At 39.5% G+C, this 20,533-nt stretch overlaps 2 protein-coding genes across 5 annotated transcripts; one reads left to right on the top strand and one right to left on the bottom strand.

The window, feature by feature from the left end:
* Positions 1 to 128: 128 nt before the first annotated feature.
* LOC124138661 (ribosomal RNA-processing protein 7 homolog A-like) lies at positions 129 to 6,797 on the top strand. The gene is made up of 8 exons (XM_046505414.2): positions 129 to 219; positions 948 to 1,084; positions 1,513 to 1,638; positions 2,456 to 2,582; positions 3,808 to 3,905; positions 4,842 to 4,991; positions 6,464 to 6,512; positions 6,659 to 6,797. The coding sequence occupies exons 1-8, from the start codon at positions 168 to 170 to the stop codon at positions 6,742 to 6,744; spliced, it is 825 nt and encodes a 274-aa protein (XP_046361370.1). The 5' UTR covers positions 129 to 167; the 3' UTR covers positions 6,745 to 6,797.
* Positions 6,798 to 7,497: 700 nt separating this feature from the next.
* LOC124138637 (uncharacterized protein C7orf26 homolog) lies at positions 7,498 to 15,529 on the bottom strand. Of its 4 annotated transcripts, none has more exons than XM_046505402.2 (7): positions 15,359 to 15,529; positions 13,555 to 13,763; positions 11,961 to 12,170; positions 11,194 to 11,362; positions 10,145 to 10,609; positions 9,323 to 9,374; positions 7,498 to 8,180 (listed from the first exon to the last, which is right to left on the bottom strand). In XM_046505402.2, the coding sequence occupies exons 2-7, from the start codon at positions 13,744 to 13,746 to the stop codon at positions 8,120 to 8,122; spliced, it is 1,149 nt and encodes a 382-aa protein (XP_046361358.1). In that variant the 5' UTR covers positions 13,747 to 13,763; positions 15,359 to 15,529; the 3' UTR covers positions 7,498 to 8,119. The 4 variants fall into 4 exon arrangements, with proteins under 4 accessions (XP_046361358.1, XP_046361348.1, XP_046361341.1 ...); XM_046505392.2 differs by having other exon boundaries at positions 13,555 to 13,766; positions 15,284 to 15,529; XM_046505385.2 differs by having other exon boundaries at positions 15,253 to 15,529.
* Between the last annotated feature and the right edge of the window lie 5,004 nt (positions 15,530 to 20,533).

The following is a 20,533-nucleotide window of genomic DNA, read 5'->3' on the forward strand; positions in this document are numbered from 1 at the left end:
CTTAACACAAATACAACGAGTTTGGAATGTAAATCATTTAGTTAATCATATTAATATCTAAACAATATTGAAATTATATGAATTAGGCTATGGGATGTATGATTAATTTACTTTAGATTCTCAGACCGTATGTTTTCCATGACTAATTTTATGTCAGTGTTTACAAAATGGCTGCATCTGACCAAGAACATGTGCCTGTTACTGTCCAAGGTTTCACTGGTAAAGCTTTTTATTGATTACTTTTATGTTGTGATTGACAGGCGGAGGAAAGAATGCATTATACCGGACACATTCCGCCATATTCTGACTAGCACCAAATTAGGCGATCATAATATCGGCACATCATCCATTCGTAGTCGATCTGTGAAGATCCAGGGTAGAACTAGAACAACACCTGCAACACCTGCTTGACGTAAAAGGCGACTATGCTTGTCGTAAGAGGCGACTAACGGGATCGGATGGTCAGGGTCGTTGACTTGGTTGATGCTTGCCATCGTATCCCAAATGTGTACATCGATGTTCATGGTGTCAATCACTGGTTTGTCTGGTCCAGACTCGATTGTTTACAGACCGTCGTCATATAGTTGGAATATTGCCGAGTGTGGCGTTTAACAACAAACCAACAAACAATCAGACTCTCAGATATCGAGGACACCACATTATCACGGTAATCGCATTATCCACACCTTCTGTCGGCTGTTTACTTTTGCAAATATAAGCACAATATTTCATCGTGTGATGTAATACTGGACTGCTGTAAAATGTCCTGTACTTGTAGGTAAACGTGTATCTTAAATTGTTCATAATAGTTTCTGGAATATTTATTTATATCTGACCCCGACACTACCCCTATATAGTGTCGTGTCTGTGGTATAATTGAAAAACTGTTCAAAGTGGCATTAAACTCACTCTCACTCATGCATTTAGATTACCCATTTGTTTTTCAGTTGTTCCCTTGAAGTTCAGTGAAGACAAACCTGCCCACTGCCTCTATCTGAAGGAACACAGTGTCAGAGAGAATGATTCATCACATCCACGGAATAGAACTCTTTTTGTGCTCAATGTGCCACCCTACTGCAATGAGGTAAATATGACCAGAACAACGTATGTTTACTACAATTGATTAAACCTACTGTACAACCTTGGAACCGGATGTCCAACCGGTTGAAAGGAATAAAAAATGTCAACAAAAAACAAAAATATGACCAGAACTATATTCAGTGAAATTATTAGCAGAATATCTCTCACTCATGAGAGTAATTTCATTGGATGGCAGTTTTTAGCATTGTGCCATTTTAATCAGGCTCAAAGATATGGTGGCGTATGGGTCAAGTGTATATATAGAACAGAGATGTAATACACTGGTAGAGAATATCATCACTTCATTGTGAAATGTTATATATTGAATTAATTTACTTAATCATGTTAATTGTGATGGCCGAGAATGTTGTCATTTTCACCAAATCTCCTGACTCCTTCCACTGTTTTCATCTTTTGCTGTATTCGTTGTAGGACTGTGTGAAGCAGCTGTTTACACCTTGTGGGAAGATAGTGCAAGTGTACCTACATGACAAGCCCACATCAGCAGCTCCCCCTAGTGGTGGTTCTCGGTACTTCCCTGTTGGCCTCACTACCCCAGTACGTGTCCATGTGAATGCTGCAGGCCTCCTACCAAGCACAGTGCAGCGTGTACAATGTAGCAATAATACTTAGGCAAAACAAAAAGATACTTGTGTTTCAAATAGGGTTCTTGGCTTAGAAAAGAAAATTGTTTTCAGTGGGTGGGTGCATTTGAAAATGTGTTTAATCAATAAAAAAGACTTGGCTCATATTATTTGTAGTGGAGGTAAAATAATTACATGTTCTAACATTTTTGTTTGAAGCATGTTTTTATATTGACCCACTAGACAAATGCCAGTAAACGGTTAACGCAGTAATCTGGACCAGTAATGTTAACATTACGATGATTTGACTGATGGTGAAAAATACATGTAGTACAGTGACAAAAATACTCGTAACATTACTTCAACTATTAATTTGAAAAATACTTTCAAATGCATAAGCTCTAATCATGCTCATTGTCATTAGGGCTAGGATGTAAAACACCAACTGTGCGATCCGATCCATATCACGATACTTGCATGTGCTCTTATTTGTGGTTCGTAAGCCTTTTTAATAGACAGGATGGCCAAATACCTGGCACACTAACGATTTACAGTTGGCAGTGTCAAGTATGACGCAATGGATGAAAATACTTACATTTAGACTACTAACTTTCACTACTAATTCATGTTTGTGTTACAGTTATTTAAGAACACATTGAAGATAAGAATCAAATTGTTTACTTAGTGTACAACTGTGACAGATACATAGGTGTATTGTCACACAACTAATTGTCATTCACCAAAGTTTGATTGACCTTGCAAGTACAGTTAGTTCACCTTTCTTTCTCCAGGGATTCAAAGTAGCCTACATTGTGTTCAAGAATGCCTTAGCAGTCAAGCATGCCTGCAAACTGTCCTATGAGACACCTTTAGTTCTCAACTCACCAGAAAAAACAATCAGCAGTACTGGACTTCACAGTGAGTATTCTATGATATTAACAGTGAAGGGCTTCATGTCTTACCATCCCCATCTTCCCGAGGCAAAAGAGTTAAGTGATTTTAAAAGTCCAGTTTCCACCCTTGCCGAACTAGGCTATAATTCCTGGGCTCAATTGTAGGGCCACCAGTGGCTTTTACGAGTAAGTCATTTCTAAGCCTCTCCTCAGTCTCCTGTGGACCAATCAGATTCTACTTCTCGTATCACCTGCATTTGCTTCAAACAAAATGGCGGCACCCTGTGAGAACGATCTGATCGATAATCCAGATCTATATTGTGATAAAACGTGTCTTACATCGCAAAATGCATCAAATCATGTGAGCACCTTGATTTAAAACATGAAAAGATTTGGAAAAAATCTGTTGACAACGAGTTGGCGGTGCACATGCTTTGCAAATCCTGCAGTCGACTGAAATCTGCCCGACAGATTACGAACAGGATTTTGATTTCGATTGCACGATTTTGATTGGACTATGCATAGACTCGTTAGTCCAGTCAAAATGTAACTCCATAATACCAGCCTAGTTCGGCAAGGGTGGATACTGGACTTTTATAGTCAGTTAACTCACTTGCCTCGGGAAGATGTACCATCCCGTGGGGATTCAGGTTAGAATGTGTCGTCAAAAACCTGTGCTGGATGCAAGCGTGACTTAGTGGATCTGGCGGTCAGACTCGGTGACTCGGTTCATTGCATGTCATCGTACCCCAACAGCATGGGATGTTTGTTCTAGTCCAGGCTTGATAATTTATAGGCCAAAGTCATATAGCTGGATTTTTTCCAAGTGTGACGTTTCACAAAAACAAATCCTTCAGTTCCATCAACATTTGAACTGAGGTTCTTTACCCTCTCTATCATCTGACGTTTATTCCTTGTGTTTGTTCTTAGTAAGCGCCCCCTGTGTCAGTTTTCTTAATGCCCAGGATTTGTATTATTGAGAATGGTTCCTCAGTACATACATGGAGCCTCAGTGGGATCAGAAGTCATCACCTGGCCTTAAGAACACATCCACTTACCCCCCAAATATTGACTGGAATTACGGAAAGTTCAAAATGACGAGTGCAAACTAATATTTGGATATTTGATATGTTTCTTCATCTTCAGGTATGTTCCAAATGGTTAAGTTGCTATCATATGTTTATTGTGACGTATATTATGTACATATTAAACTTTATAAGGTTTCACTATATGAGATTCTCTGTCAACAGAATGGTGCAGACAGTACGCAGCAAGGAGGGTGGACGTCAAGGAACTACAGGCAGAAATAGAAGACTACATGGCCAAGTTTGATACCAAACAAGAGGAGGTATGTTAATCTCTCTTCCAGTACTTTATGCTGATCGTAGGGGTAGGGGTGATCAAATCATTCAGTTTACCATGCCAAAGGCCTGTGAAGCCCATTTCTTGTGATATTGTTGGAACATTGCTTAGGCCATCCATATTATTTATCATCTCCAAATTCAACCAGCAAGAGAGCAGGCGGTCGAAAAGTTTTTAAAAATTCAAAAATTTAAATAGTGTTTTTCACTAAATGTGTAACTTATTTCGTGACATTTTAAAGTTTAGAACACATTGTAACAGTCCTAAAAATAATTTATGATATTGGTTGAGTTGCTTTGCTTTGGAAGCAAATTTTTAATAAGTATAGCCGAAGAAAGATCAAGCTGACCTGGGGTTTTTTAATGTGCAATTGTAGGAGTAAGCAGAGAGGAAATATGAGATGAGAAAACCTTTTCATTATTTCCCTCAGAACGAAAATTTAGGGTGGGCGGTAGATGGGAGGCAAAGAACAGCCTAAAACATGTTAAGGTGGTGTAAAATTCTAGTCAGTCCTCCATGATGGTCCTTCTTGTTTGTCCTTTCCAGGCATGGAGAGTACAATTATAGAATCGCTGTGCAACAAACTGCAAAACACCGAATTTGAGTGGAGTCATGAAAATTTGTGATCCAATGGGCATTCATCATTTGGGTCGTGTGTATTACAATTATATCCTGATAATGTACCCAAACACTTTTATGTCCGCTTCCCCTTCCTCTTAGTTCTTGCTGTTGTACCTACCTGTATATATGATATCCCTCACCGCAAATAGCGACAATATTCACTCACTCCTTAATATCTTGAAAGAGTACTGTCATGAGCCCTCCATTGCATAACATGGGAAATTGTCGAGTCAACTTATGGATTAGACATATCCAGCCCCTGAAGTTATTGATCAGCTGATGGATGATGTCCTCCTTTCAGGAAACACAACGTCTGAAAGACCAGGAGGGGGTTGCTGATGAGGAGGGCTGGGTCACTGTGACCCGAGTTGGCAAGAACAAAGGTACCCCACGTACAGAGGCCCGCAAGAAGCATCTCACAAAGAGGGAGACGAAGAGAAGGAAAGAGAAGGTGTGTACAATGACAAGGGCCTTACACTAACCCAACCTTTCACACAATAACAAGGACCAGGTTGTTGTCCCTTCCTCTTTGTTCTTGCTGTTGTACCTACCTGTATGTATCCCTCACCGCAAATAGCGACAATATTCACTCCCCCTTTCACACAATAACAAGGGCCAGGTTGTGGAGGTATGCTGACAGATTTCTGTCAATGGCATTAAACACCATTCACAGGAATGGAAATTAACTAAGAACATCTACTAGCCCGAACAGTGATAACATAGAGCAATACCCCTCTCCCCCACCAAATGTTTGAAATTCTACTCACCTTTAGAATACGTATAACATAAAGAAAATGGTCCAGGCTAGAGCTAATTTCCATCCCTGATTTACTGAATGGCATCTTTCTGAGGCAAGGGAGTTAACTGACCGTAAAAGTCCAGTTATCACCCTTCGCTACAATTATGTTATGTTTTGGTGGACTTATGAGTCTATGCATAGTCCAATAAAAATCGTGTAACAAACAAGACATCTGGTTCGTAATCAACATGGATTTCATCGTGCATATTTCGGTCGACTGCAGGATTTGCAAAGCATGTGTACCGCCAACTGGGCGTCGACAGATTTTCAACAAATTCTTTCATGCTTTTAATCAAGGTGCTCACGTGATTTGATGCACTTCGCGGGGTAAGACCCGTTTTATTACAGTGTAGATCCTGATTATCGAGCAGATCGTCTTGACTGGGCGCCGCCATTTTGTTTGAAGCAAATGCAAGTGATATGAGAGATGGAATCTGATTAGTCAATAGGAGGAACATAGAAGGGACAAAACTCATAATAGCCACTGGTGGCGCTACGGATTGAGCTGTGAAATTCCAGCCTCACTTTTACCCATGTTTGCCATAAAAGGCGACTATGTTTGTCGTAAGAGGCGACTAACGGGATCGGGTGGTCAGGCTTGCTGACTTGGTTGATGCACTGTCATCGATCCCAATTACGTGGATTGATGCTCATGATATCAATCACTGGATTGTCTGGTCCAGACTCGATTATTTACAGACCGCCGTCATATAGCTAAAATATTGCTGAGTGTGGCGTTAAACAACAAACCAACCAAGCAATCCAGCCTCGTTCACCAAGGGTGGAAAGTGGACTTTTATATGCCTGGGGAAGCTGCAGCATGGCTATGAATGGTCATTTCTTCAAATGTTTTATACCCATAAGAATTCATTTCATCTGTAGGTGGCATAATCCTTGAAGACACTGCAGTTCTCAATACAGAGTTGTGTCCCTTTTGTGGCCAGAACTCCAAGCACTGTACCCATCCATGCACATGGGTTTCATTAAAGTGGCCAACATTTAAGGCCTGCATAGATTTGAGCGTCCTCCCACCTCAAGCTGACACATTGTGATATGACTGAAATACTGTTCAATGCAGCATTAATCCAAACTCACTCTCTCACTCATTTATTTTATTTTCACAGGAGCTGCTGAATTTCTATGCCTTTCAGTTCAAAGAGACAAAGAAAGACCGTAAGCATACTTCAAATCTAAAACCCTGTTATCGTGTACTATGGGTGAAAAAAGAAGTTTCCCATATCATTGACATGATTTAAATAATATAAACTCTCTCTGTGTCTCAACATCTAGAATTTAACATCTTGCTTGTATCTTTACAGAGATTGCTACTTTGAGGAAGAAATTTGAAGAGGACAAACAGAAAATATCTGTGATGAAAGCTGCAAGAAAATTCAAACCCTACTAGTGTATAGTGTTTGTAAATAATGTTCATAAAATGAAAAGCATCTTATTACTAGAGGTTTGTTTGTTTGTTGATCTGTGAATAATCAAGTCAGGACCAGACAATCCAGTGATTGTTTTTATGAGGATCGATCAACTCTAGGCGATTTGCTGTGGGGAGTTGTCGAGGTTAGACATGCCGTGATCCATTATTTGAATCCCAGATTCGCCTTCATAATGATGACAGACTTGTCTGTACAATACATGGGTTCCTTTCCTTCAACAAGCTTACAGGTCATGACATAACTGAAATCCTGTTCAAAACCCATCTTCCCGAGGCAAGGGAGTAAACTGACTGCAAAAGTCCAGTTTCCACCCTTGCTGAACCAGAAGCGAATTTCATAGTTCGATGGTAGGGCCACCAGTGGCTATTACGAGTTATGCCCCTTCCTGGACTTATATAGTCAGTAAACCCCTTACCTCTCTCACTCACTGCTATACCACATCTTTGATGTCATAGCACATGAACTAGAAATACTTGCGGGTTATCCCAGGAGCACAAAGATGTGACCTTGACCCTGCTGTGTGACACTGCTCTGTGAAGGTTCATCAGATATTTGTCATATGCAGTGGAATAATGATGGGAAATATGACTTTATACACCTTTATCAATGGTTACCTTCTAACAGCTTACCGGAAAAACAGATCTTGAATTATTTCCGCTTTCATTTCCTGTAAAATGTTAGACTCCTATAATCAGGTAGTAGATCACAAACACTCCAATTTGACAATGAGTTTATATGAAAATAATGAACGCAATTACATCTCTGGCGACACAATTTGATTGCTATTTCATAGCAATGTATCAAAGGTGTTAATTAACAGTACTCAGAAATAAATATTCCTGACCAAAGCTTTTCCTCAAAACATCAGGGAAAAGATCCATCTTTTCTGTGTAAATCCTGAAATACTTATGACAGTCGAAGCCTGCTCTTCCACCTATTGCTGTTGAATGCACAAGTTTATACACTCTCAAGAAAATGATATGCCTTTAAATGATACATCTCCAGATTTTGAAAGTACTGTGTACATCATAAAATCCATGATCAAGTTGCAGTGAGACTAATGAGTTGGTCACATGATCATAAGACACATGATCACACGATATCCAGAGTCCCTTCAACGCAAAGATCTTGTAGAACATGACAAGACTGTAACCTAATCCACTTGAGTCTCTTCTCCTGCAAGATGATATCGAACGTGGTCACAAGGTCATCACAAGACCATCACATGATCACCTGATATCCATCGGAGTCTCTTCTTCAAGATGATACCAAACATGGTCACAAGGTCATCACATGATCACGAGACCGTCACATGATCACCAGATCGTCACATGATCACCTGATATCCATTGGAGTCTCTTCTCCTCCAAGATTATGTAGAACCATGTGAAGCAATCTGCAAACAGACATTAACAGGAGTTATCAGTTCACTATTACACCAGATCTTGATTCTCATCAACAGGAAGTCAATTGGTTCTACTATTACAGCAGATTGTTGATTTTCAGGTATCATTTGACAGTAAAACCTGCTTAAGACCAACAAACTTTCACTGAGACGTGTTTGACTAACCAGTGTATTATATCTCCATACTGTTTATATGATAATGGCCTTGAAACTATTTGCTACAAAAGCTTAATTTGTTTTGGAAGTGATTTCATCATCTCAATCACCCTCAAATATTCTCTAGCAAATAGGTGGGGGGCACGGGTGGCCCAGTTCTCTAAGGCGCTGCAATTCGCTGTGCAGAAACCTATGATTGTGGGTTCAAATCACGGTTCACCCTGATTAAGTTTCTAGGTTTGTCAGCACCATACCCATGCTTGTGGGTTTCACCGAAGTGGTTAACGTCTGAGACCTGCATCACTTCAGGCTTTCCTCCCACATTAAGCTGACATGCCATGGTATAACTGGAATACTGTTAAAAGCGGCGTTAACTCAACTCACTCACTTACTCACTAGCATATTGGTGTAATTTGGCTGGATAACAATTATTAGCATCATGTCATTGCAAGCAGACGTGAGTTGAGGTGAGGTGAAATGGTGTTTAATGTGGTGTTCAAGATTATTGCACTAATGTCACATGTGTGACTCTGTGTCTGTCTGCTTGTACAAGTGCAGACCTATGCCGTTTTAATAGTGCTTGCCATGCCACAGTTTAACATGGATACCCTTCTCAGACAGTATACCAACTCCCAGCCAACCAGTCCTTGTTTAAGCATGTTAAGCCCCTTAATGCTGAGCGTCAGACAGGGTACAACAAGTCTATTGGTAACCGATGACCTTCTGCTCTCTGGGAGCATGCTGTATCCATTAGACCACAAAGGCGGTCTGACACACATTAAAGCTATGGTAGCAAATGTTTTCAGGGTTTATGTAACATAAGAAAGGAATACAACACTATATGACAGTGAATTGCGTAAGTAAGCATGCCTTAGAATTTGACATAGGCAGTTAATGGCATCATTTATCAGTTTCCTATGAGTTCAGATTGCCTGTGTGTTCAATGATGGTGGCACTTGACACAACTTTCAACTCACCGGTTTGGGGGAAGATATGTGGACACTATAGATCTCAGTTCCTGGAAGTTGCCTGTAAAAAAAGGAAATCAGTTTATATGATAATATCAATGACAGCTTACATCATTTCATAAATAGGTTGATCAAATGTAATGAGAACAATCTTGTTTAATATGTTTAAATAATTGCATGTTTTTATTTCTTATAAATCCAGCATATACCAACCAGGCAGTGTACATAGGCAGTTGATGTAAAACTGTGGCACTATGTTGTTGTAAGTAAACTGATCTTATAGTGGTTTTACCTCATTATCACATCAGCATGTAAAGTAACTGCACCTTGACAGCCTAGTGGTCAATAGAGTGAGCAGACACTTCATTAGACAAAGCCTCTTTCCAGCAAGGTGAGGTTGGGTGAGATGAAATGGGGTTTAACATCACCTTCAAGATTATTGCACTTATATAGCAACAAGCATGCACAAGTGTGTGGATGCTTGTACTAGTCTAGACTAGTGCCGGTTTTAAAGTGCTAGCCCACTGAGTTATACTGCATATAAACATGAATACCCAACTGAGGCACAGTATACCAACTCTGAGACGGCAGGCAGGGTAACAAGAAGTACCACCTTTTTTACGTCACCTGGTATGACGAAACCAGGGATCGAACTCCCAACCTTCCGCTCTCTGGACAGATGCTATATCCACTAGACCACGGAGGCTGTAGCATTGGCCTCTGAAAAACCTAGATAAATCCCTGCTATTTTACCTGGAAACCTCAAACTGTCCATCGTTGGATAAAATTGTCAATCGCAAACTTTCCCTAAAATATAGGAAGCTGACTTACCTCTATCCATTCTGAGACAGCCACTAACAATAGCAACCTGCATCACTTGTGCCAATCTCTCAATGGCAGTGTGAAGGTCAGGGTCATCAGCTGCAAGCCCCGCCTTCTTCTGCAGGTAAACCACCGAGTTGAGAATATTCATCACATCTCCTACTGTCAACAGATACTGAGACATATGTGTGTTTTCACAGAACTGCAGACTCTGAAGCAGCCCCAGATGCAGTTTGGAAAGTATACTCAATGTCTTGGTAATATTCTCCTGCGAGATGTTGCGTGGTTTACAGTCGCGCAGCATGTTGAAGATGATTGGCCCCCGCACACACCAGCCTGTGAGTCCTGGGATCGGAGAACAGTAGGTGTTGTGGATGCTGACTTGTCGCACTGACTCGCAACACAGCGTGCAGTCCTCCGTGATCCACTCCGTGACATGTTCCAGTAACATCTGGGGCAGGATCTTGGTCTTGTCTGAAAACAGAGGAGTCCTGGTCAGTTCATTGTGCTTAGAAAATAACAGCCACAACACAGGAGCTATGAATATGTTTTGGTTTGTTGTTTAACGGTTTGTAAATAATCGAATCTGGACCAGACAATCCAGTGATTGACATCATGAGCATCGACCCACGCAATTGTGATACGATGACTTTCATCAACCAAGTCAGCAGGCCTGACCACCCGATCCCGTTTAGACGGATTATTGTATCAGTAGAAACAATCAATTAGATATAGGGGTGACATGAAAAATATCAACATAATTTTAATACTATTTCCTGCTTGAAGAAAGACAAGTTCTATGGATGAACAACTTCTTTATTACAATTAGTGCAACGTTTCGGTGTAGATCCTAACACCTTTATCAAGCAAGTGCTTGTTGGAATCTACACCGAAACGTCGCACTAATTGTAATAAAGAAGTTGTTCATCCATAGAACTTGTCTTTCTTCATCACACCAACTTCTATATGCCACTGAAAGAAGTTATTTCCTGCTTGTAAGAACAATAGGGTCAAGCCGCTGTCATCAGATCCTCAAGAGTAGACAGTACAGTACTTACCTACAAGGGTGTGTATGGAAGTCACTGATGCTATGAAGTTACAGACAAACAGCGGGGAGACTGATGGGAGTTTGAGGAAGACTTGAGAGGGACTAGGGAAGAGAAGACAGTAATCCTCCACAACCCTCTGACTTAGGTCCAGCACACAGGGGCTGTCTGCACCTCTCTCCTGCAATCACAGACAGGGTCATCAAAACTTGAACAGATTTGTCTTGATGAACTAACAATGAACAAATACAATACCTATAATACAGAGAATTTAAAGTAACTATTGACTCGCTGACAGATCTATTCTTGTTTTAAAGATGAGCCTGACCTAAAACATAACCAAAAAAAATTAAATTTAACAAATGCTACTGAATCAACATGTTTAAGTATTTACATGATTATTAATAAAGTGCAACATCACATAACAAGAGACAAAAAAAATAACTTAAAATCATATTAATTCCAATAGTTAACCTTAAACTTTATTGTATCGTCAACAATGCTCCAGAGATGCACACAGCATTGAAGGCTGTGCACTAACAAGTGCTTGTTCTCTCGCATTCGAGATCTGACAAACTCTTCATAGGAAGTCATGTCAGCTGAATCCTGTGTCAACCATCCCAAATGAAGTCCATGGGTTTATGAGTCAATCAAATGTCAGCTTTCTAGACAAATTTGGCTTCATTTCTTTAACCTGAGACTGTCCAAGGTGAGGTCCTTGAATCACCAGAACTGTCTATTAGTCACCAATCTATTTACAAGTAGAAGGAAGACCTTACCTGCATCCAGATAGCAGCACAATCCAACACAGGGCTGCAGCTTACAGATAGAGCCATAGAAACCAGCTTTGTCAGCAAAGTGTTGCTGGAGTTGTCACCCCTACCCCCAAAGATCAAATTGAAAATATGATATTTGCTCTTCGTTGGGGTTTCTTTGAAGCATGTACACAGCATCTCTAACAACTGGAGTTCCTGAATGGCACTCAATTTCTGAAATTTAAATATTCATTCATTAGAAATTCTACCATGAATTTTGAAAATACTCCATTAGCACAATAACCACTTGTCATTTACAGAAACTGATTTGATGGCCACATCGTCATGTAAGCTAATATTCATAGAAAGCTACCTTTTCTCAATGATTGTCCATATGTACAATTACAGGTTACAAGAAGAGTTGTAGTCTCTACAATTCAGAATATGTAGGGCAGCACATTTTCAGCGTGCCATTATATCATGAGCATAAAAATTGAGCGGTGTGACGGCATAATGATTTTGTGCGGTGTAGAACTAAATGATGTAGGGCCTGTTTGTTTTCTTTAGGGGTGTCCACTTCATGTTGGCCTATGAAGTAGCTGTGCTACACACGTTCAATGTCTTTCACTGGAGTATAACAATGGAAGGTACCAGGATAGAAAAATATATTTGAGCATATGATATCCCATATTTTGTTGTTTGTATTTTAATGCAGTAGACAGCAATATGACCACAGCCTGAAAATAATCTGGACCTGACAATCCAGTGATTGATATACGGAACAACTAACTGCGATTTAATAGCGCTAAACCTTATGTTTGATCCCCATGGCATGTTTATCTCCAAATTATTATCAGTATTTAAAACCTAACTGAAAACATCAAGCAATCATAAACATTTCAACATGTTCAATAATAATGAAATATTTACATGAATGGAGTAAGTGTTAACACATTTACTGTAAAGAATGACAATGCTGAACTTATCAACACATTAAGACATGGAAGGTTTTCATTCAGACCCCAAGGCTGTACTGAGCAGTCTCTTAATCTTTTATATGGTTTTTATCTTAATAATATCCATGAAAATCACCCTCAGGCCTTTGTTTCAAGTCAAAACCTATTTCATTTGCCTGCAGTCGAAAAATTGAAGAAATAGGAAGCCAATACTGTTAATTACACAGAGGCAATTTCATTTCACATATGGCTCATTACAATACCTAGTGGGTGAGTGAGTTGGGTTTAATGCCGCTTTGCACAGTATTCCAGTTATATCATGGGGTGTCAGCTTAATGTGGGAGGCAAGCCCCAAGTGATGCAGGTTTTGGACGTTTTGGTAAAACGCATGGGTGCAGTATGGTACTGAAAAACACAATCGGGGCAAATTGGAATTCGAACCCATGATCACAAAGGTTTCTGACATGCCCAAGAGACAACTCTGCACAGCCAACTGCTGCACATTAGACAACTGGGTCACCCATGTCCCCTACAAAACCTAATCTACTAACTGAGCACAAGCATCTCTCTGAAACAGTACCAACACTTTGACCATGTGTCTGGTTATCACAAATCCTACACATGATTAACAGATTTTTAATCAATTAAAACAAAATATGAACCTTTTTCTTCTTCCTCGTCCTGAAGAGTATGTATTCATTGCAAACATCAGCGGCGAAGTTCTCGGCCCCACCCCCGAGGCCGGGTATAGCAGCCCCCTCCTGGGAGGAGAAGCATGTGGCCAGGTAGGACAGTGCTTCACGAGTACAGTCGGGGAACTCCAGGTACTTCAGCTTCTTCATTATTGTCGACATGTTGGAAGAACATTAAGCTGAAAAACAAGCACTCATGTGAAGTAACAGGCATTTAGAATTTGGGGTGAGTGGGTGAGTTGGGTTTAACCCCGATCATCTTCCTGAGGCAAGTTAAGTAAGTTACAAGAAGTCCAGTTTCCACTCCAGCCGAACTAGACTGGAATTTCATAGAGCCACCAGTGGCCGTTTTCTGCTTTAGTATTTGAATCAAGGGATCCTGTAAACCCTAAACATTAAAATAATGACAAGGGCCCTTTCATTTCATTTCAAACACTGATTACCATGTTGCGATCCCGCCAAGTCTGACCACCCGATCCATTTAGGTGCCTCATACAACCAGTATCGGTTGCTTTTCTAATCCAGAATCCCTTGTATTTACCTTTTCTTAACAATAGCATCAGTAATTGCAATGAGTATTGATAAATAAGGTAAAATGAGGTACTCTGTTAATTCTGCATGTGTTTTTCAAGCTGCTTTTAGCAATATTCCAGTATTATCACGGTGTGGGGACACCAGAAATAGGCTTCACACATAGTAACCATTTGGGGAATCGAAACCCGGACCTTTGAGATGATGAGCGAAATGCCTTAACCAGTAGGCTGCCCCACTCCCCTATCTGTAAAATCCACCAGTATAGACACTTACCACAGTACAGATGTACCCATGTGAGTGAGTTGATGTTATTTTATGCTGCAGTCAGTAATTATTCTGACATAAAGTCCACCCAAGCAACTTCTAGACCAATCTGTAGAAGCTCCAAATACTAAGACCAAAAATTTACATGACAGCTCCTACGTGCATTTTACAGATTTTTTTCTACAGAAAACAGCAGTGTAGAAGGGGGCATATAATTGCCTAATAACTATAGTTGAAAACATTTCAGTTTCAGCGACATTTGAACTAACTTTTTAAAATATTATCCAATCTCTGAAAACAATTCTAACTCGTGTAGGGTTTAATAAGTACCCTCCTTGACTTGTTAATTTCTTAAGCACCCAGTGTGCTTATTATGGCGAATACAGAATATCATGGTAGACTGTAAATAACTAAGTTGGGTATTCAGAGACACGTAATCAGGCAGTTCTCACATTGTGACCACCTGATTATATGATTCCATGTTTTGTAAACTGAGTTTACGACAAGCATTGGGTATTAAAAGAAAGACTAAGTTTGTACCAAGTTTTCATCCAAGCCAAGTCATTCAAACACTTTATATGCCTGTTTGGGATACGATGACATGCATCAAAAAGCCTGACGAGCCTGACCACCTGATCCCGTTAGTCACCTCCTACGACAAGCATAGTCGCCTTTTACGGCAAGCATGGTTTGCTGAACACCTATTCTACCCTGGATGCAACATTAAAAATCATCCTTGATCATTGTTGGAATTTGTTCTTTGTCACTATAAAACTCACACTAATGTGACGTATTAACTCTTCCAAAATAACTCACAGCAGTCTGAAATAAGCAGACTATTCCGAATCAGTGCACTAGAAGTGTTTGTACCTTTTGTTAAATCAAAGACGTATATAGAACGTGGTTAAATTGAATAACATTCACCGGCTTTTCAATCCTGAAACTGATCAAATCCAAGCATATGTCCTTGACATACGTGTGCAAATAAATCTCATCCCTTTTGCCTCTGGAAAATATCGTCTTCAATGGAATAACTTTAACTGTTTGTTATTGAAACAGTGAAGTGCATTTTAGTTTTAGGAGGACAAAATCATTCTGTTGCTTCCATGTGTTCCTTGTGAAATACGTCACAGTTTTCGATCTTCTTAAGTCTCTGCGCACTGACGATATGGGAATCGCTTAGCATGAACAAAGCAGCATGCGATGTTAGGAGCAATTACCGTTGTCGTCTCACTAAAATTCTTTGAGAGAGTTGATATATCTGTCCATGTATATGGTCTCTGATTTGTCTTACAATTTGTATATTTGACACATGTGCGTGGAACTCAACAATAAGCAGCTACACGATACATGATGTCAACTAGTTCCGGTGTATTCGAGCTACGGACATAGGCTGTGACCACACATCGTGTGAGGTGCATCCTTCCACAGGGGCTTGTATGGTAATGCAAAAAATCACATCCAGTGTCAGTATACATGTACTATACAAGAAAACATTGATGCAGAGCATCAAAGTTCCCCGCCATATGTGATGCCTCACAAACGCATAATTATGATGTTACTGATAGGGGTGAAGGAGCATAATTATATTAACCACAAATAACACAAAGCTGTTGTGGAATTTTTTTAAAATTTATTTTGAGTAATGGGCAATACAGTTGATACATTTGCATAGGGTAGGTCTATTTAAAAATAGTTTCTTGTTTAACGCCGCACTCAGCAGTATTCCAGCCATATGACGGCGGTCTGTAAATAATCCAGTCTGGACCAGATCATCCAGTGATTGACACCAAGAGCATCGAACTACGCAATTGGAATATGATGTTATGCATCGACCAAATCGGCGAGCCTGACTACCCAATCCTGTTCGTCGCCTCTTACGGCAAGCATGGGTTGCTGAAGACCTATTCTAACATGGGTCTTTATTTAAAAAGTAGATAGAAGGAAATGGGAGCAATTTCTGGCACAAATGTAAACATGTGGAAATAGTATCAAAACTGCCAACAACATTGGCAGATGCACATACTCAAATAATAGATTCCATTCTTTTTACACTTGGCATTTGGTTATAATAATGTAAATGAAAATACTAAGGGCTCCATATGGCAAAAAAGTCATATTAGATAAGGTCTTTTTGTCACAACCACAGATGCACATACTCAAAATATTATCACGTAGTTGAAGAACACTTCAATACGGGGACTAATCAATAACGGAGATTCTTCGTCTCTTGTTTTACGTCTTTTGGTCAGTTTATTTTTTGTATTTCTTTCTTTCAAAGAATGGTAATTGTGATCATGATGAGTTAAGTTACTTGGTATTTTTCTATGTACTGTTTTTATCCAGTGTCAGTAACTGTTGTGGAATGTGGTTTACTTGTAACAATGACTGGTTTGAGTTCATATGATGATGATTGATTGGTTTGTCGTTTAACGCCGCACTCAGCAATATTCCAGCTATATGACGGCATTCTGTAAATAATCGAGTCTGGACCAGACAATCCAGTGCTTAATATCATGAGCATCGATCCACGCAATTGGGATCGATGCCATGCATCAACCAAAGCCTGATCACCCGATCCCGTTTGTCGCCTCTTACGACAAGCATAGTCGCCTGATATACTGTTAAGATGTAACATAACAATTCATCTATACTACTAAACAGAAGTGAAACCGCTTGTCCATTCGGATCAATCTGACCCAAACCATTCCGCTGATGAGAGTCAAATAATGCATACGAATCAAAATCCGTAAAAATTGCAATGGGGACATCATTAAAAGTTTCCAAAAGTGACGGGGATATCAATATTGCTTGTTAAAATGATTCTATGAAATTTGTTTTCCCTGCTTCAATATTTGGAGCACCTGTGACGGAGCCATAAAACTGATCTGTTATGTAGACAATATCGCTTGAGGCAGTGGCTGCTGGGAGCTGATTATGACCTAAATATCCCTCATAGCCTTCGGTGTTAACTACAGTCTGTATGTGACTGTAGAGAGCTGTGCCTTCATCCAACAGATTATCGAGTTCAGTGGAACACGGTACAGACGCAAATAGATTTGAGCCATGGGACACAAAATATATGAGTGACCAGAGCTACGGCTGTACATTGAATTCCATTAAACGGTTGAAAAATAGTACAGCCTTGATGCAAATTCGCCGACACACTACTCCGATTTTGCTTTGACTTTGCTACCAAACGTTTCACATGTGGCTAGGTGCGGTGCGCTGATTAAAAAACACACGGGGGACTGGGTTAATTCAAAATCCGGAATATAGCTGTTCCAAATATTTCCAGTGAACATGAGCATCCAAACAATCAAAAGTGTGGTATATAGAATGTGGAATTCAGCCATATTACATGTAAATTGGGATGTCGTCGTTGTTCACGAATAAGCATATTCAGAACATATTTTATATTATGCTGTTATTTACGATCTCCGGAGTACAGTTCTTCTTTTGTATTCACCGTGAAAATCAGAAAATTAGTCCTTGAGGAAAAAAGGACATCGGATTACACATGAATGGTTTAATAATGTCAGCTAATGACCAGAAACGGTCAGATGCATCAATTAACTAAATAAAGACGATTTTGAAGTATCCCTTATTGCTGGCAAAGAATAGCATCAACATTCCACGCACATGATTTGTATGTTTTGTTTCCGTAAATGCGTGGCTTGAAATTTTAAATAAACCAACATGTCTGCATACGTGCCACAAATTTAACGTTTCCCGTATACTTCCCCGCCCTCAGGGCGGGGAAGAATAAAACGATAGAATGCTGACACTGGCTATTCTTTGCGTCACAAGCCACTGTGCCCCCTTCACCTGAATACCGAATACTATCTATTTTGTCACCCAAAGTCTTATTGCTCAAAATCTCCACTACTACCTTACACAAATCACAATTAAATTACTGAAAGAAATATCGAAAAAAATAAATATATAAAAGACATCTTTACGTACAGCATTATGTTTTTAAAAATGAATCTGTGTACCATACCTTTTCTTTGCGTCCGCAAGTTCTAAAAACCCCTGTTATATTTGTTTGTTTGTTGTTTAACGCCTCACTCAGCAATATCCTACCTATATGAACGACTGTCTGAAAATAATCGAGTCTGGGACAGACAATCCAATGATTGATATGAGCATCAATCCACGCAATTGGGATACGATGGCATGCATCAACCAAGTCGCCCCTTTGACAAGCATACTCGCCTTTTACGGCAATTAAATACTTGTTGGAAAGAGGTAGTATGACCTACATGAGGTCCTCTCAGAATTAAACCAGTTGTTTCACAAGAAGTCGATGAGTTATCTCCCTTGTAGTTCATTTGCGGACATTCACTATAACCACCAAATACCAATATCTGAATATAAATCTGCAACTTTGTATCCACTGCTTATTCCGTTACATGATTGTGTGATTCATGAAAATTATTACGCGATGAACAGTGGAAAAAATGTCGCAGTGAATGCTGTAGCTTGTCGTTTGCAGGGTCATTATATACATGTACCTCGAAAGTCTCTACAGGTTTGTCATCCCCTGAGAAGTCTGGTAACAGTTTATTGATACAGCTTGTACCATGGTATTCCCCGCACACGGCACTGCAAGTTAGGCTTGAATTATTGTAGATTTGTCAATTGTCGAAAACGTTCTGTAGTTGTGAATATCTTTTTAGAAACATAATACGGCTATTTCGCAATACAACAAATGCTTTTTTTCATCAAAACATTGAACCACATCTGAAATATGGAAGATAATTGGTGGCCATATTGGATTATATTTCCCAAACTGGGATTGCTTGGGACGTTTAGTATGTTGTTTTCAGGGCCTTGTAGAAATGCATTGTGTTGAAAAAAATTCTGTTGCAATTTGTTCCAAGTTGAGTGCAAAAATGGTCTAGATTCCCTGGACTAATTTTACCCCGAATCTTCACGGGTCACCCCCGTATTAGACCCGCGAAGCTCGCGTACCCATTCGGGGATTGGGCGCCTCTCTTATAAATGTTATTTTCTACTTTATAAATGTGTACCTCGATATCCCTAAAAATCCCTTTCTTGTTACTATTCCTGTTACCCGCGTCTCCATAGATTTGAAACGTATTTCGAAACAAAAATCCTACTATCATTTTTACCTGTACATGTATTGGACCGTTTCTTGATTTAGTCAAGTTTTATACTTTCTTCCGAAATACACGAGGAGCAGCACTTGTTTGTTGGTTTGTCGTTTGAAGCACAGGAGTCCGTATCTAAAAATAGACATCCTCATGCATATTCATGACCATCTCCACACGCGAGCCCTCGCGTGTGGAGATGGTCATGAATATGCATGAGGGTGTCTATTTTTAGATACGGACTCCTGTGTTTGAAGATGCACTCAGCACTATTCCAGTTTTATGACGTCGGTCTGTAAATAATCGAGTCTGGACCAGACAATCCCGTGATTGATATCATGAGCATTAATCAACGCAATTGGGATACGATGACATGCATCAACCAAGTCAACGAGTCTGACCACCTGATCCCGTTAGTCGCCTCTTACGACAAGCATAGTCGCCTTTTACGACAAGCATAGGCCTGCAGCCATTCAAGGAGATATATCCAACTAATGCAAAATGAAATCAAACTGGGTTTTTTATTTTTTTAAGTCATCACTATTAATTATCATCATCATCATTTTCAATATTTTTATTATTATTACTTTAATAAAGTTACGAATTCACGTTTGTAAAATCAATTATTCATTCCGAAACAGTAACATCAATAGCAAGATGAGAAATTATGGTGAATTTGAAATCCCTAATTAAAAAGCCAAATTACTTTCATAAGTTCAGTTACATGCTCTGTTTATCATGAATGAGTTACCATATTACGCAAAATGAAATAACGTCGAATAGGTGTGAATAACACATCCATAATAACATGTCAAGTCTTCCGTGGTCAGATTGAATATATTGCTCTGTGAAATAATTATTCAAAACTTTGAATGGCTTTTAGAATTGATACACACAAGGAAGAAGAATTGTGGATGTCAAATTCTTTATTATAGGTAACTCAACGTTTCAGAGTATATACTAACTCTTTTATCAAGTGAATGTGAATAAATGTGTGAATGCAATTATTATTGTTTTAAAAAAAAACATCATAG

The sequence above is a fragment of the Haliotis rufescens genome, unplaced genomic scaffold, assembly GCF_023055435.1.
Source record: "Haliotis rufescens isolate VD_foot unplaced genomic scaffold, xgHalRufe1.0.p SCAF_40, whole genome shotgun sequence".
Lineage (NCBI taxonomy): Eukaryota > Metazoa > Mollusca > Gastropoda > Lepetellida > Haliotidae > Haliotis > Haliotis rufescens.